Here is a 12,968-nt window from a genome sequence, read left to right as displayed (position 1 = left end):
GTTCCAGACAGGGGACAGTTCTCCCACTGGCCCCAAGTGAGGCTCTGGCAAGCCACATCCCTGCCAACACCGTTTCTGTCCTTTCTAATGGGTGTGGGGCAGGTTCACATTAGAGTTCTGTTTGCATTTCTCTGGTGGCTTAGGAAGTGGAACACTTTTGCACCTTTCCTAGCTACTCAGACATCCTCCTCTGTGCAGACACCAGCCTTGCCCATTTTTCTTCTGTGCTGGCTTGTCTGTGCTTTTTTATTGATTTGTGGAAGCACTTTATATATTGTGAATACAGTTCTATATTGGGTGTATATAGTGCAAATATTTTCTCAGCAAGGGGCGAGCAGGAGTTGCCGATGGAGAGGAGGGGAGAGCTTGGGAGGGAGAGCCATGTGCTGATGCAGCCGTGTGTGGTGTGGCACCTGGAGAGGAGGGTGTGCCTCTCGGGGCCCTCAGCCCGGGGCTGAGGGTATGGGGGTGTCAGGCCAGTCGGACCTGGGAGTGGAAGGGGGTTGGGAAAGGAGGACGGGGAAGAGGGCACAGCTGTGATGGATAGTCAGGGTTTGATGGGCGAAGGTTTGGATTTTATTTTGCACTCAGTGGGGCTCCCGGTTCGGATCTGAATGGTGGGAAGGTGCCCTGGTGGCTCTGTGCGTGTGGAAGGGGACAGGCCAAGCTGCAAGCAGTGGCCACCGGTGGTCCCGGTGTATGTGTGTATACACTGCGTCTTCTTTACTCTCTCATCTGTCCCTGGACACTTGTGCTGCTTCCGCCTCTTAGCTACTGTGGATGATGCTGCCGGGAACATGGCTGGATGCATATCTCCTTTAGATCCTGGCTTCTTCTGGGTAAATACCCAGAAGTGGAATTCCAGGATCACATGGCGGTTCTAGGTTGAGGTTTTGAGGACCCGCTACACGGCTTTCCATAGTGGCTGCCCAAACTGCATCTCCATGAACGGGGCTCAAGGGCTCCGTTTCTGCGCGTCCTCGCCAGCTCTTGCTGCTGCCTGCTTTTCTGATAGTAGCGGTCCTGAGGGCTGTGAGGCGGTCTCTCATGTTGGTTTCGACTTGTGTTTCCCTTGGAATTAGTGACGCCGAGCATCTTCCATATACTTGTCAGCCATTTGTACGTCTTCTTTGGAGGAATGTCTGTTAATGTCCTTTCCCTGTTGTAAAATCAGGTTATTTCATTTTTTTGCTGTTGTTGAATTGTAGGAGTTCTTATATATTCTGGGTGTGACCACGTTATCAGATGTATGATTAGCAAATATTTTTTCCCATTCCGTAGGCTGCCTTTTCTGTCTTGATTGTGTCCTCTAATGCATAAAAGGTTTTAAAGTTTGATATAGTCCCATATGTCTGGGTTTTGGGGGGGGTAATTAGGTTTATTTACTTTCTTATTTATTTAATTGAGGTACTGGGGACTGAACCCAGGACCTCGTGCATGCTAAGCACGTGCTCTACCTCTGAGCGCCACCCTCCCCCCATGTCTGTTTCTGCTGCTTGTTTCTTGTGCTTTGGGTGTCACATCCGAGAAATCACTGCCAAGTCTAATGTCCTGAGGATTTTCCCCTGTTTTCTTCTAGGAGTTTCCTAATAGTTTTGAGCCCCACCTGTTCTTGGTAAATCCAGGTGCCTCTCCCTGGGCCCAGCATCCTGAGGTGGATGCTGGCCTCTTGGAGCTGTGGGTCTTCTCCAGGTGACTCTCTCAGCACCCCACTGGAGGGTGCTGTCCCTGAGCCTCACCTGGCGCCTGCCTGCAGCTCTCAAGTGACCTGGACGCTGGCATCCGGCCCCATGGGGGTCATGGCAGGCCACCGTTTTCTCTCCTGTCCTGAGAGGCTCTGGCAGCCAGCCTGTTGAGACACCTGGCCACTGTTGGACTTTGAATTCCTCTGAGATCAAATCAGAGAGGGGGTCTTAGGAGGTGAGCTGTTACTGGACTGAGCCCCCTCTCCAGCACGCCGTGGTTGTAGAGGACAGTCTGGCAAGACCGTCCCTCCCAGGCTGGGAGGCAGGAGGAGCGTGCAGGGGACGGGCAGGGGAACAGGAAAGGATAGACCGAAACAGACAGGTGGGAGTAGAAAATGGAGCCACCACCGTAGAGCCATCCTGACAGAGGCTAAAAGTCGCCACACGACCCGCAGTTCCGCTCCTGGTAGCCAAGGGGGACGGCACCGTGCCTCCAAGCCCTGAACGTGCACACGCCTGGCAGCCCCGCAGTAGAAACAACCCCAAGCCCATCAGTGAACGGGTCAGTAAACAGTAAACACAGCCTGTCTGTCCAGTGAGACCTGCCTCCATTCGGCAGCAAAAGGAAGTGACGTACTCACACCGGCCACAACCAGGAGGGGCCTTGAAGACATTCGGCAAAGTGAAAAAGACTAGCTCTGTCTCGGTTCAGAAGGAACACAGAGTCAGGCTGCTCCCGGGCACCTTGAAAGGGACGCACAGAGGCCAGCACGACACAGCAGGAAGGGGAGAAGCCACTGAAGCAGTTAGGAAGAGCCTCGGAAAGATGTGTCTTAGGAAAAGAACCAATGCCAGAAAAAGCAAAAATGCAAAGCGAAGAAGAGGGAAAGTACACACACAAGAGGTTTGAAATACTGCGAGGCACGTCTGTGAGCAGCTGTGCCCCGAGCACTGGACGCCCTCTGGTAAAAGGATGGGTCCCTGAGGATGTTGCTCCCACCCACATCAGTGCAGTGGGAAGTCGGGGCTCCTGACCACAAAGGTGACCAAGCCCCCCGGCCCTCGGCCAGGGGAGTGGAGGGGAGCCAGGCGCCCCTCCCAGGAGACGGTCTGTCCAATTTCAGTGGTGACCGTGGGTGGACGGTCCTGGCCCATCTGTCTGTGGACATCCCTGCTCTTGAGCGTGACGAGCAAGACCCACTCAGCCACTGCCAAGCGTGCCGGTTCAGCACCGCCTCCCGCCAGCGCCCCCTGCGTGGGAACAGGCCTGCACAGCTGCCTGGAGACTCCGACTGAGGCTGGGGTCCTCCCTCCCAGCCCAGCTCCGCCTCAGCCTGGGCACAGCGCCCCTCCCTGGCCCCGCCCAGCACACTGCTCCCCTCCACGCTCACCAGGCAGAGGTGGGGCGGGCGCTGTGGGCCTCTAGCATGCCAGAGGCTGGGTCACCCTGGAAGCCTCAGTGCTCATGCCAGTGGCCTTCCCCTCCTGGCTCTGCTCTGCACAAGCCCCTCCTCCCAGCAGGCCCCTCCTGGGCTCCTGTCACTTGCCACGTGGGTCTGGGCCTGTGTCCCAGCACCAAGATCCCGGGGCTCTGGCTCCAGCTCTGCTCTCAGGGACCACCCTCCCCCAGGCCCCCTGCACCCTGGCCATGTGAGGTTGGCTCCTGGCATGGGTGAGTGCACTGCGGGCCTGACCACCCAGCCCGTCACCCGCAGGTGCCCGAGATCATGAGCGTGCTGCGCTCCAAGCTGCAGGAGACCCGGGAGGAGCACGTCCTGCAGGCCGCGCAGCACAGTGTGTACCTTCTGGCGAGCCAGCACCGCGCCGCCGTTGTGTCCAGCCTCCTGGGCAGCCCCCTGCCCTTTGACAGGTACCCAGTGCCCACCAGCCTGCTGGGGTGGACGGGGTCCGTCCTGCCCAGCGTGGTGCTCTTGTGACCCCAGCCCCCACCCGTCCCTGCGTCCCAGCTCCTCTGCATAGAGCCTACGGGCCCCAGTGGGGGTGGTTGTGCCTGCCTCGTCTGTGGGCCCGAGGCTGCTCCCATGGCCCTGGGTTGCAGTGGGCACCCTTGGCTCGCTCCTGGCTCTGCTGACCAGTGCTCCAGCTGGTTTTCTTCAGGGCGTCCACCACCAGCTGTGAGCAGAACCCTGGGGCCAGGCCCCTCTTCCAATCAGGAAGGGTCCCCATCCTGCACTCCCAGCTCTGAGCTTGCCGACCTCAGTTCCAAATGGCAGGACTTCGTCCCCTGGGGCCTCTGCACTAAAGCCTCCAGGTGGCCATTGCCCGCTGGTCCTGCCTTTCTCTGCTGTCCATGTCGTGGGTGGAGGCCGGCATGCTGGGGAGGCGAGGTGGCACGTCACTTCGCTGCAGCTCTGGCCCCGGTGGCCCCAACGTGCCTGCACCTGCTGTCAAGACATGGGCTCCTGCTGCAGGCTTTGCTCTCACTTAGATGCTGGGGCGCCACTCAGGGCCCCGGGTTCACTGTCCACATCCTCCTCTCCAGGGACCCTCTGCGCCAAGCGCACGGAGGGCGTTTGCCTGGGGTCTCCCCCGCCGCCCGCCGCCGTCAGCCTTTGCTTGCCCTGGCACCGCGGACGCGCTCCTCAGTGGTGACGGCTGCGTCCTACCGCGCTGCTGGCTGCTTAAACCCGCTGTGGTGCTTTGTGTCTGCTCTTGGTCTCGCGTGTCCTTCTTCCTTTACCTTCTTTCTTGTCCCTTTAGATTGACAGGATCTTTTTCACAACTTCACATTTCCCCTCAGTTTGTCGGGAAGCTATGCACTCTGTTCTCCTGGTGGTCGCCTGGAGAAGGGCTGCGTGCTGGCGCCCCTGGGCAGCAAGGTCTCCTGACTGGGGAGCCGGGGCTCTTCTGCCCCAGCCCATCATGACCGTGGCCGCCTGTGCGGTGGGATCTGCCCACCACCCCCGCTGGGCCCTGCGTGCCTCCCTGCGCGTCCCTCTCCCAGAGGAGCACACAGGCCACCCGCGGGCCCTGGGGGGACCTATGACAGGAAGATGGCGTGAACTTTGTCAGGGACACAATGGGGGCTGGTCCCTGAGCCAGTGACATGCGGGTTGGTAAAAGACTTTACCAGAGAGAAAATAGGAGAACAGAGGAGGAGTGTATTAAGTCACCTGCCATGGGCAACAGCGGCTGCAGGCTATTGGGTCCGAGGCCACCTCTGTCCTGTAACTGCAGAGACCCGCGCGGGCAGTCTGGGCACGGCGGGGTCCTGGGCGGGGTCCTGCCAGGCGTGGGCACCAGTCTCCTCAGTCTCAGCCTCGATCTCCAACTCACACTTCCGGCGGGAGCACAGCCCTGGAGCCTGTGCAGGGCCCGCGGGCCGCAGCCTCCCCGCCCTGTGCGTCTGGTCGGCTGTCCTTTTCCAAGGTTGTCTGGCTGAGTTTGGACTCAAGGTTGGCACATGTTTTCTATACGTCCGAGTAAGAGACGTGTCACTTTCTGGCTCCCACGGGTCCAGAACAATTTCACGTGTGGCTGGCGGGGTCTGTTCCTTCATCCTGCTCGGCGGCTGCCAGGCTCCTCCAGCCTGTGACTTGGTGTCTGTCATCAGCTGTGAGCGTCCCCGAGCTCTGCCCTTCAGACACGGTCTCTCTGCTCAGATGCCACGTCTGTCAGACCTTCGCCTCCCACCTGCCCTTCTCGCTCTGTCCTCTGGACAGCACTGTGCTCTCTGCTGGCTTCTGGGTAACTCCTTCTGCTTGTCTTCCAGGTCACTGTTTCTCTCTCTTGCTGCATCCAGGCTGGTGCCAAATAAGCCCACCGAGTGCTGAGTCTCCCTTCTCAAGGGCTGTGGGTTCTCTTCCAAATTTGCTGTTTTTAGAATGCCCGGTCCCTGCTTGATATTGGGAGCGTGTCTCTATAATCACGTGAAGCAGAGCCACCTCCCGAGGCTGGGCGCCTAGGGTCTGCAGGCTGCCCTGCGCCGCCGCCCCTGCCTGACCTCCCTCCCTGCTGCTCTTTGGCCACGCGCTGCTGTTCACCCTGGGGACGCTAGTTCTAGGTGGCACCAATGCCTGGGGCGACGCTGCCTCCTCCAGGCCGGCCTAGCATCTGCTTCTGGCAGCTGCTAGGGGACACCGCTGTCCCCCGTTCCCCCTCCGCCCCGTTCCACTGAGCTCTCCTGCCCTCTATTGCCAACTCTGCTCACCACGGTGCAGCCTGGTCATGGGCCCCTGGGCCTCACAGAGAGTGAGCTCAGCTCTGAGATCAGGGTGCCCCCTGGCTGCATGGCTGGAGCTGAGTCTGGCAGGCACGACCAGGGCTGTGGAGCCAGGGCCAGGAGTGGCATAGCAGTAACCACCCTCCTTCCGCTCCAGCCACACCTGCACCCTGTGGCGGGCGCTGGCCGTGGAGCCTGGGCTCACTGCGCAGGTCCTGGGGCTGCTCCTGGAAAAGATAAGCAGGGGACGTCCCATTCAAGGAGAGCCGGGCCTTCCTGCTGAACTCCTGCCCCACCCGTGTGGCCACCCTGCTGCCCCTCGCGGTGAGTAGGGCTGGCGGCCGCGCAGGCCCGTTCCCCTCCTCCCTGCTTGGTGAGGCCGGGCGAAGGGCTGCATTGTCGCAGGTGGGAGGACCCCACAGAGGGCCTGGGTGCCACCCCCCAGGCACCTGGTGGCTGACTGGGGCCACGGAGCCGGGGAGCTCAGAGCCCAGGCTCGTAAAGGCCTTGCAGGTGTTGGTCCTCAAGGGAGACCACTCTGTTTCATCCCGAGGAAAAAAAATTAACCCAGCTTGGCAGCGTTTCCACAGTAAGGCAGCTGTGAGAATCTCCTTCCTCCTCCCTGCGGAGGAGTCAAGAGCAGATGGTGGGAGGCCGGCCCGGCGGCCATGCTGCCCTCCCATGGCACGGGGCGCCTGCTGGGTGCTGGGGTGCAGGGTCCGGCCGTCACCGTGCCTGGCCCCAGGGGGAGGGGTGAGGCTGAGGCGGCCCCTGTCCCCAGGCCACCTGTGCACTGTACGAGGTCGCATCCACCCCAGCGTCGAGGCCCGCCGTGCTGGAGCTCTACCCCCAGCTGTTTGCAGCGCTTCTGCTGCGTGTCAGCTGCACCGTGGGCGTCCAGTTGCCCCGGAACCTGCAGGCCAAGGAGAGGAGGAGCACCGGCTCGGGCCTGGCCTCCAGGAGCCTTGAGCCCTGCAGGTAAGCAGGTCCTCAGCTCTCGCCCCTCCCGTGAGCACAGGCTCATGCGGGCAGTGATAGCAGAAAGGGCCTCAGGTGGTGGGGAGGGCCCAGGAGTTGTGCCCCGGGAAGGGGGCAGTACCTCCTCTGATGATGTCTGTCAGGATGGGGACCATGGGGGTGGCGGCTGCACGTCTGTGGAGCTTTCCAGGGACATCACGTGAGTCCCAAGCTGTGCCTTTTTTGGGAAGGCGGAATTCGAGGAACGTTTGGGGTGTGGCAGGGTCTGAGTGAGCCCCACCCACAACCCTGTCCTTGCCGCCTCGGTCCCCAGCCCCAAGTCCTGGCCCTTTCTACGCTTGATTAGGGCCCCATCTTAGACGAACTCTGCAGCGGCCTCACGGCCTCCCCCTGGGGGCCCTCTCACCTGGCTGGCCCCAGCCTGTCCCCTGGGGAGGGCCCAGCTGCCTCACCAGCAAGGCCTGGCCAACTGCGCACCAGGCCGCCCGCCCCAGCCCGTGCCGGCCCTTCCCTCAGCTCTCGCTGGGGCCTGCGACTCTGGGGTCCTGGAGCAGAAAACCAGGGCTGTAGTGGGGAGCCGCTTGTTGTGGGCACTGGGTGCAGAGCCGAGGTAGCCCAGCTGTCTGCCTGCCTGGCCTGGCCCTGGGCCATTCCTGGGCCCTCGCGGTGGCACTTGAGGCTCCAAACAGCGGTCTGGGGCCAGCAGAGCCTGAGTGACAGTGAGCCTGGCCATCTCCCCACCCATCCCCAGTGTCCGGGGTCGGAGGTGCCCCTTAGCTGGGGACACATGAAGGGTAGCGCCAGTTCGCCCCACCCCCTGCGGGGCTGCTCCATCACAGAACCGACTCGTAAACTCCAGCAAAGGCTGCATGCCAGGGACGGCCCGACTCTGCACAGACCAAGTGGAAAATGTGAACGGACCCGCGGACACCGGCCCGACCAGCCCTGGGCTTGGCATGCTGGGACGCAGCGCTGTGGTCTGTGAGCTGTGGGGGCAGCGAGCCCGACGCCCCCAACAGGGGTCCTTGGGCTGCCACCCCTGCCCTGGACACGTGCAGAGCTGGGCCCAGGCCTTGGCTCTGAAGGGGGCCATCAGCCAGCGAGTCAGACCCCGGCAAATATCGCAGCCACCGAAATTCCAGGCGGCAGGGTGAATGGGTGGGGGCACCCTCATCGAGGTGCTTGACCTCTTCCTAACCCAGGCCTGCCCCCCACCACTTCTGGTTTGTAGGCAGCCAGCCACCGATTGCCCCGAGCATGCCCGGCCCATCCTGGTCTAGATGGCGCCTTGGCCGAGCCTCGAGGCCTGTAGTGGGCTGTGGGGCCGGCAGAGCTGCTGGGCCTGGGTGTGGGCTGGGGACCAGCCCGGACTGGCCGTGGCCCTGTGGGCCTACATCCTGTGGTGAGGGACTCCTGTCCAGTGACCACAGTGGCCGGCATGGTTCTTCTGTGCCTGCAGTCAGTGTGGGCCCTCCACAGGAAACACAGGGCTTTGGGGACAGTGCCCTTCTAGTGCTTTCTTTGGGGACGGGGCCCAGCTGTGGCTGTCTTAGGGGACACGGTGGGGGCTCACGGGGAGCCTGTCCAGCTGTAGGCAGACACCAGACCAACCCTGCTGACATCTCCAAGGTGACTGGGGATGGGGCTGAGCCAGGGTGAGGGCAGTCGGTTGTGTACATGCTGCTGGGCTCAGGCGAGCCCACCAGCATCTGCTTTTTGGGCTGTTGAAACCCCTGGTCTTGGACCCCAAGGACCCCTGCGTGGCCCAGGGCCCTTGCTCTTGATACGGGACTGGTCTGGAAATCTCACAGGACCAGTCACAGGGCCCCAAAATAGCTTGCCAGGTTCTCCTGTACCCACCCTGCCCCTCCTCAGATGTATGTGAGGCCCCACCACGCAGCCAGCAAGGCCTGGCCCTCGTGCTCCAAACCCCCTGCCCCCCCCACTGCCCCTGCACCCCAGCCGCTGAGCTCTCAAGGTCAGGAGAAGAGCACCTGCAACTGACCCCTGACTGCCCTGTGCTGGGCCCAGCGCACTGCCCTGGGGGCAGGCATCTGCCCTTGGCCAGGGGCCCCAGGGACAATGCCTCGTGGACACACCCGTCCACAGGCCGGTGTGGGGCCTGACACACGTGGGCAGTGGCCAGTGTCGGGGGAGAGGGGGAAGCAAGGCATGGCTTGAGCTGGATGCTCTGCAGCCACCAGTTCCAGCTCTGGGCCACGTTCTAGCTGTGGAGCCGGGGTCTCTCCACATGCAGGGCAGCCTGGTGGTCTCTGTGGGGCAGGGCTCGGACGTCCAGGGCTGGGTGTGGCTGTGCAAGGCAAGGTTTCTGAGGTGCAGGAATAGGCTGTGTGTGTGTGTGTGTGTGTGTGCGTGCGTGCGTGCGTGCGTGCGCGCACGCGCGCGTGTGTGTGTGTGTGTGTGTCCGTGTCCAGGTGCAGGAGTGGGGGCTGCGGATGTGATCCTTGGTTGCCCAGACTGTACAGGCACTTGGCCCAGAAGGGGTACCCGCCTCCCACACTGGGGTCCCACACCCAGCCCAGGCAGCAGTCAGACCCTGATCTGCCTTTGGGGTTCACTTCTATGCAGAATTTTCTCCATTTTTTTTTTTCTTTAAATCAAATGAAGGTCTTTAAGGCAAGTGAAAAAAAGCAGCTGGTTATTACGCTAAAAGCATCTGAAGGCTCTGTCTGCTCCAGAGGTCCCCCAAATGCCCCTCAGCAGGGTGGGGGACAGGTGCCATCTGCCTAAGACCAGGGGGGTCCAAAGCCACTGGAGTGGTGCCCAGCTGAGGGGGTGGAGAGAGCCCAGTGCCTGCACCCCATCGGGTGTTGTTAGGAGGGTGCAGGCTGCGTAGCCCTGGGACACCCCTGCCAAGAGCACAGGTCTGCATGTGCACGTGGGGCGTAGAGCCAAGTGCGCACCAGGGTCTCTGGCTGGGCGCCCTGCCAGCAACAGCCACACCCCTGTGTCCACAGCTCTGCCGTGGATGCGCTGCGGGCCATGCTGCTCCGAGGCGGTAGCGAGGATGTGGTGCAGCACATGGAGCTGGAGGGAGGCTGGGAGCTGCTCGGGACCTCAGCCGGGCACGAGGAGGGGGTCACCCGGCTGGCCAGGTGAGCAGGCTGTGCCCTTGTGCACCAGCCCCCACGCTGGCCAAGCTGCCAAGCACCACCTATGGCCCTGGGACCCCAGGGGCACTGGGGAGGGGCTGAGCTGCCTGAGCAGGTGGGCTCAGCATGAGGAGCAGGTGCACTGGCCTCCAGGGCTGCCTGGGGCCTCGGCTGGGCTGGGCTGGGCTGGGCTGGGCTGGTAGGGAGGCCATGAAGGCAGCTGTGTTCTCTAAGTTGTGTGTGTGTGTTTCAGAGTGCAGGTTCCTCTGAAGGCCTGGCCAGGCGGGCTGGGAGGGGCGTGTCTGGGAGGGAGGGAGGGTGTGCGGGGCCTGGGAGCTAGGCAGGTGGCAGCATCTCAGGTCCAGTGGGTGCTGGCTTGTGGTGGGGTGGGCTTGGGGTAGCCCAGTGTGGCCTCCTTCCCCAGTGCCATGGCCAAGTCCGCAGGCCCCCGGCTGCCCCCGGTGGTGAAGGCACTGTTCAGCACACAGAGCAGCGTGTACGAGATCCAGAGGGTCACCTCCACAGCCTTCCTGGCTGAGGTAGGAGCCACTTGCTCTCCACCACGGACAGGGCCTGGCCAAAGGGGGAAGCCCTCCCTCTCGGCAGGCTCTGGCCTCCCTGGCCGGAACCACACAAGGACAAAGGGAGGCCAGGGGCCCTCAGCCAGTCTTCACCACACGCACTCAGTCAGTGACCTTGGACTCGGACCGTGTGGTGGGGGCGGGCCCTGGGCTCAGTGGAGGGGGGGCGGTGGTCAGAGTGCCTCTGCCTCCAGCTGCTCGGCAGCAACGTGGTGAACGACCTGATGCTCCTGGAGTCGCTGCTGGACAACCTGGCAGCGCGGCAGAAGGACAGGTGTGCCAGCGTGCGGAGGCTGGTGCTCCGAGGCCTGGCCAATGTTGCTGTTGGCTCCCCTGACAAGGTGAGCTGGCCGGCCCGCCCCGAGGGGCCTGGAGACGTGGTCCGTGAGGAGGCCCCGGCAGACGCAGCATGGGCGGTGGGGACAAGCTGGGAGGAGCCTGGGGGTGGCAGCACCAGGAGGGGCAAGCCTGCGGGGTTGGGGGCTGGGCCTGTCTATGGTACATGCTGGGCACACCTGCGACCCGGGACACAGGTGAGCGTGGCCTCTCCAGGTGCGGGCCCATGGCCCCCAGCTCCTGACGGCCATGATTGGTGGGCTGGACGACGGGGATGACCCACACAGCTTGGTGGCCCTGGAGGCCATGGTGGGCCTCGCAAGGCTGCTGGACCTGGCAGAGGCCTGGGACCTGCGCTCGGTGCTGCTGCACATCGCCATCCGCGTCCGGCCCTTCTTCGACAGCGTAGGCTGGGCTGGGGGTGGGCACCCCAAGGCCCAACGTCCCTGCCCTGGCCAGGCCAGCCTAGCTCCTGACCCTCCTGCTACCCCCTCCTTGAGCCGTAAGCCCCTGCCCCCTGGGTCCCATGAGTCGGGTCACCACCGCAGGCTCTAGGGCCCTGGCCCAACCTCCCAGTGCTCTCTTGTCTCTCCCTGCCCCAGGGGCCTGGTGTCAACCGATGGGCAGGGCTGGGAGGCCCCAGGTGACACCTGCTGCCCCACAGGATAAGATGGAGTTTCGTTCTGCGTCCATCCGCCTCTTTGGACACCTCAACAAGGCCTGCCACGGGGACTGCGAGGACATCTTCCTGGAGCAGGTTGTTGGTGGGCTGGCACCCCTGCTGCTGCACCTGCGGGACCCCCAGGCCGCAGTGGCCGCAGTGAGTAGCCTGTGGGGGCTGGGCCAGCCCGGCAGGGCTCCAGACGCCAGGCTCAGCCAGTGCCCTGCAGGCCTGCAGGTTCGCCCTGCGCATGTGCGGCCCCAACCTGGAGTGTGAGGAGCTGGCAGCCGTGTTCCAGAAGCACCTACAGGAAGACCGGGGCCTGCACTTCGGAGAGTTCCTCAACACCACCTGCAAGCACCTGGTGAGGGGCGGGGCCGAGGGGCGGGGCTGCAGGCACAGGAGGGCAGAGCCGGCCTGATGGCATCTTTGCAGACGCACCACTTCCCGGACCTGCTGGGCCGCCTCATGAGCACCAGCCTCTTCTACTTCAAGAGCAGCTGGGACGACGTCCGGGCTGCCGCCCCCATGCTCACAGGTAAACACTGCCTGGGGGCCCCACGCCCCACCTGAACCGACCCTGACCTCCGCCTCCCCACTACCCGCAGGGTTCCTGGTGCTGCACATGGAGGCGGAGCAGCAGCCACAGGTGGACCTGGAGCAGCTCCTCCAGGGTGAGCCCCACCCCACCCCCGCCCCGCCCACCCCCACCACGCCGGCCACTGACCCTGTGGGCACCAGGGGGGACTAAGTGATTTTCCTGGATTTCAAGGATTTTTTCCCTGTCACTGGTGACCTCATCGTCTCTAGTAATTCACGGAAACTTCTTAACTGTTCCAAAAGAGCTTAAAAAACACTAAAAAAGGAAAAACTATCTTTCCGTTGGCTCCTGAACCCTGCCGGCAGAGGCCTGTCTTAGGAGGGCGGTGGGCGGGCGGCCCCACGCACAGGGAGGGGTGTGAGCCTCAGGGTCCTGGCCCCCGGGGCTCAGTTCTCGGGAAGGGGGGAACCACCCTTAGCTGCAGCTGTCAGGGGGTTTGAGTCAGGCCTCAAAGGGCCACAAAGGCGCCGCCAGCAGCAGCTCCCTGTCCCCCAGCCCTCCAGCTCCTGCTCAAGGACCCAGCCCCCGTGGTGCGCGCCAAGGCTGCTGAGGCTCTGGGCCGCCTGGTGAAGTTCGCCTGAGGCTCCCATGCCAGCACCACCCCTACAAGCAATACCAGCCTGGGGCTCTGACACAGCCCCCTGCCCAAGGATGGAGTGGGGAGCCCCTGCACCCACACAGCAAGGGAGGACTGGGGCCACGCAAGGCGGGCCAATTGCCATCCCCCCCCTGCCCAATAAAGCCATTTGCTGCTGAGCAGGTGACACAGCGATGTGGCTGCTCCTTCTGGACAGGTCAGCGCCCCTCCCCCTCCAGTAAACCCACTCCAG

At 63.0% G+C, this 12,968-nt stretch overlaps 1 protein-coding gene across 1 annotated transcript in view; it reads left to right on the top strand.

The window, feature by feature from the left end:
- The window catches only part of MROH1 (maestro heat like repeat family member 1), a 65,942-nt gene extending 53,040 nt beyond the window's left edge, over window positions 1-12,902 (top strand). Inside the window, 13 exon segments of the mRNA XM_032467555.1 lie at window positions 3,401-3,555; window positions 6,026-6,113; window positions 6,115-6,192; window positions 6,650-6,846; window positions 9,825-9,962; window positions 10,384-10,498; window positions 10,735-10,881; window positions 11,093-11,281; window positions 11,541-11,696; window positions 11,767-11,901; window positions 11,973-12,075; window positions 12,146-12,211; window positions 12,634-12,902. Coding sequence (XP_032323446.1) covers window positions 3,401-3,555; window positions 6,026-6,113; window positions 6,115-6,192; window positions 6,650-6,846; window positions 9,825-9,962; window positions 10,384-10,498; window positions 10,735-10,881; window positions 11,093-11,281; window positions 11,541-11,696; window positions 11,767-11,901; window positions 11,973-12,075; window positions 12,146-12,211; window positions 12,634-12,719 — 1,653 coding nt within the window. The 3' untranslated portion in view covers window positions 12,720-12,902.
- The last annotated feature ends 66 nt before the right edge of the window (window positions 12,903-12,968 follow it).

The sequence above is a fragment of the Camelus ferus genome, chromosome 25 (genome assembly GCF_009834535.1).
Source record: "Camelus ferus isolate YT-003-E chromosome 25, BCGSAC_Cfer_1.0, whole genome shotgun sequence".
NCBI lineage: Eukaryota > Metazoa > Chordata > Mammalia > Artiodactyla > Camelidae > Camelus > Camelus ferus.
This window is presented reverse-complemented; position numbering and strand designations above follow the sequence as displayed.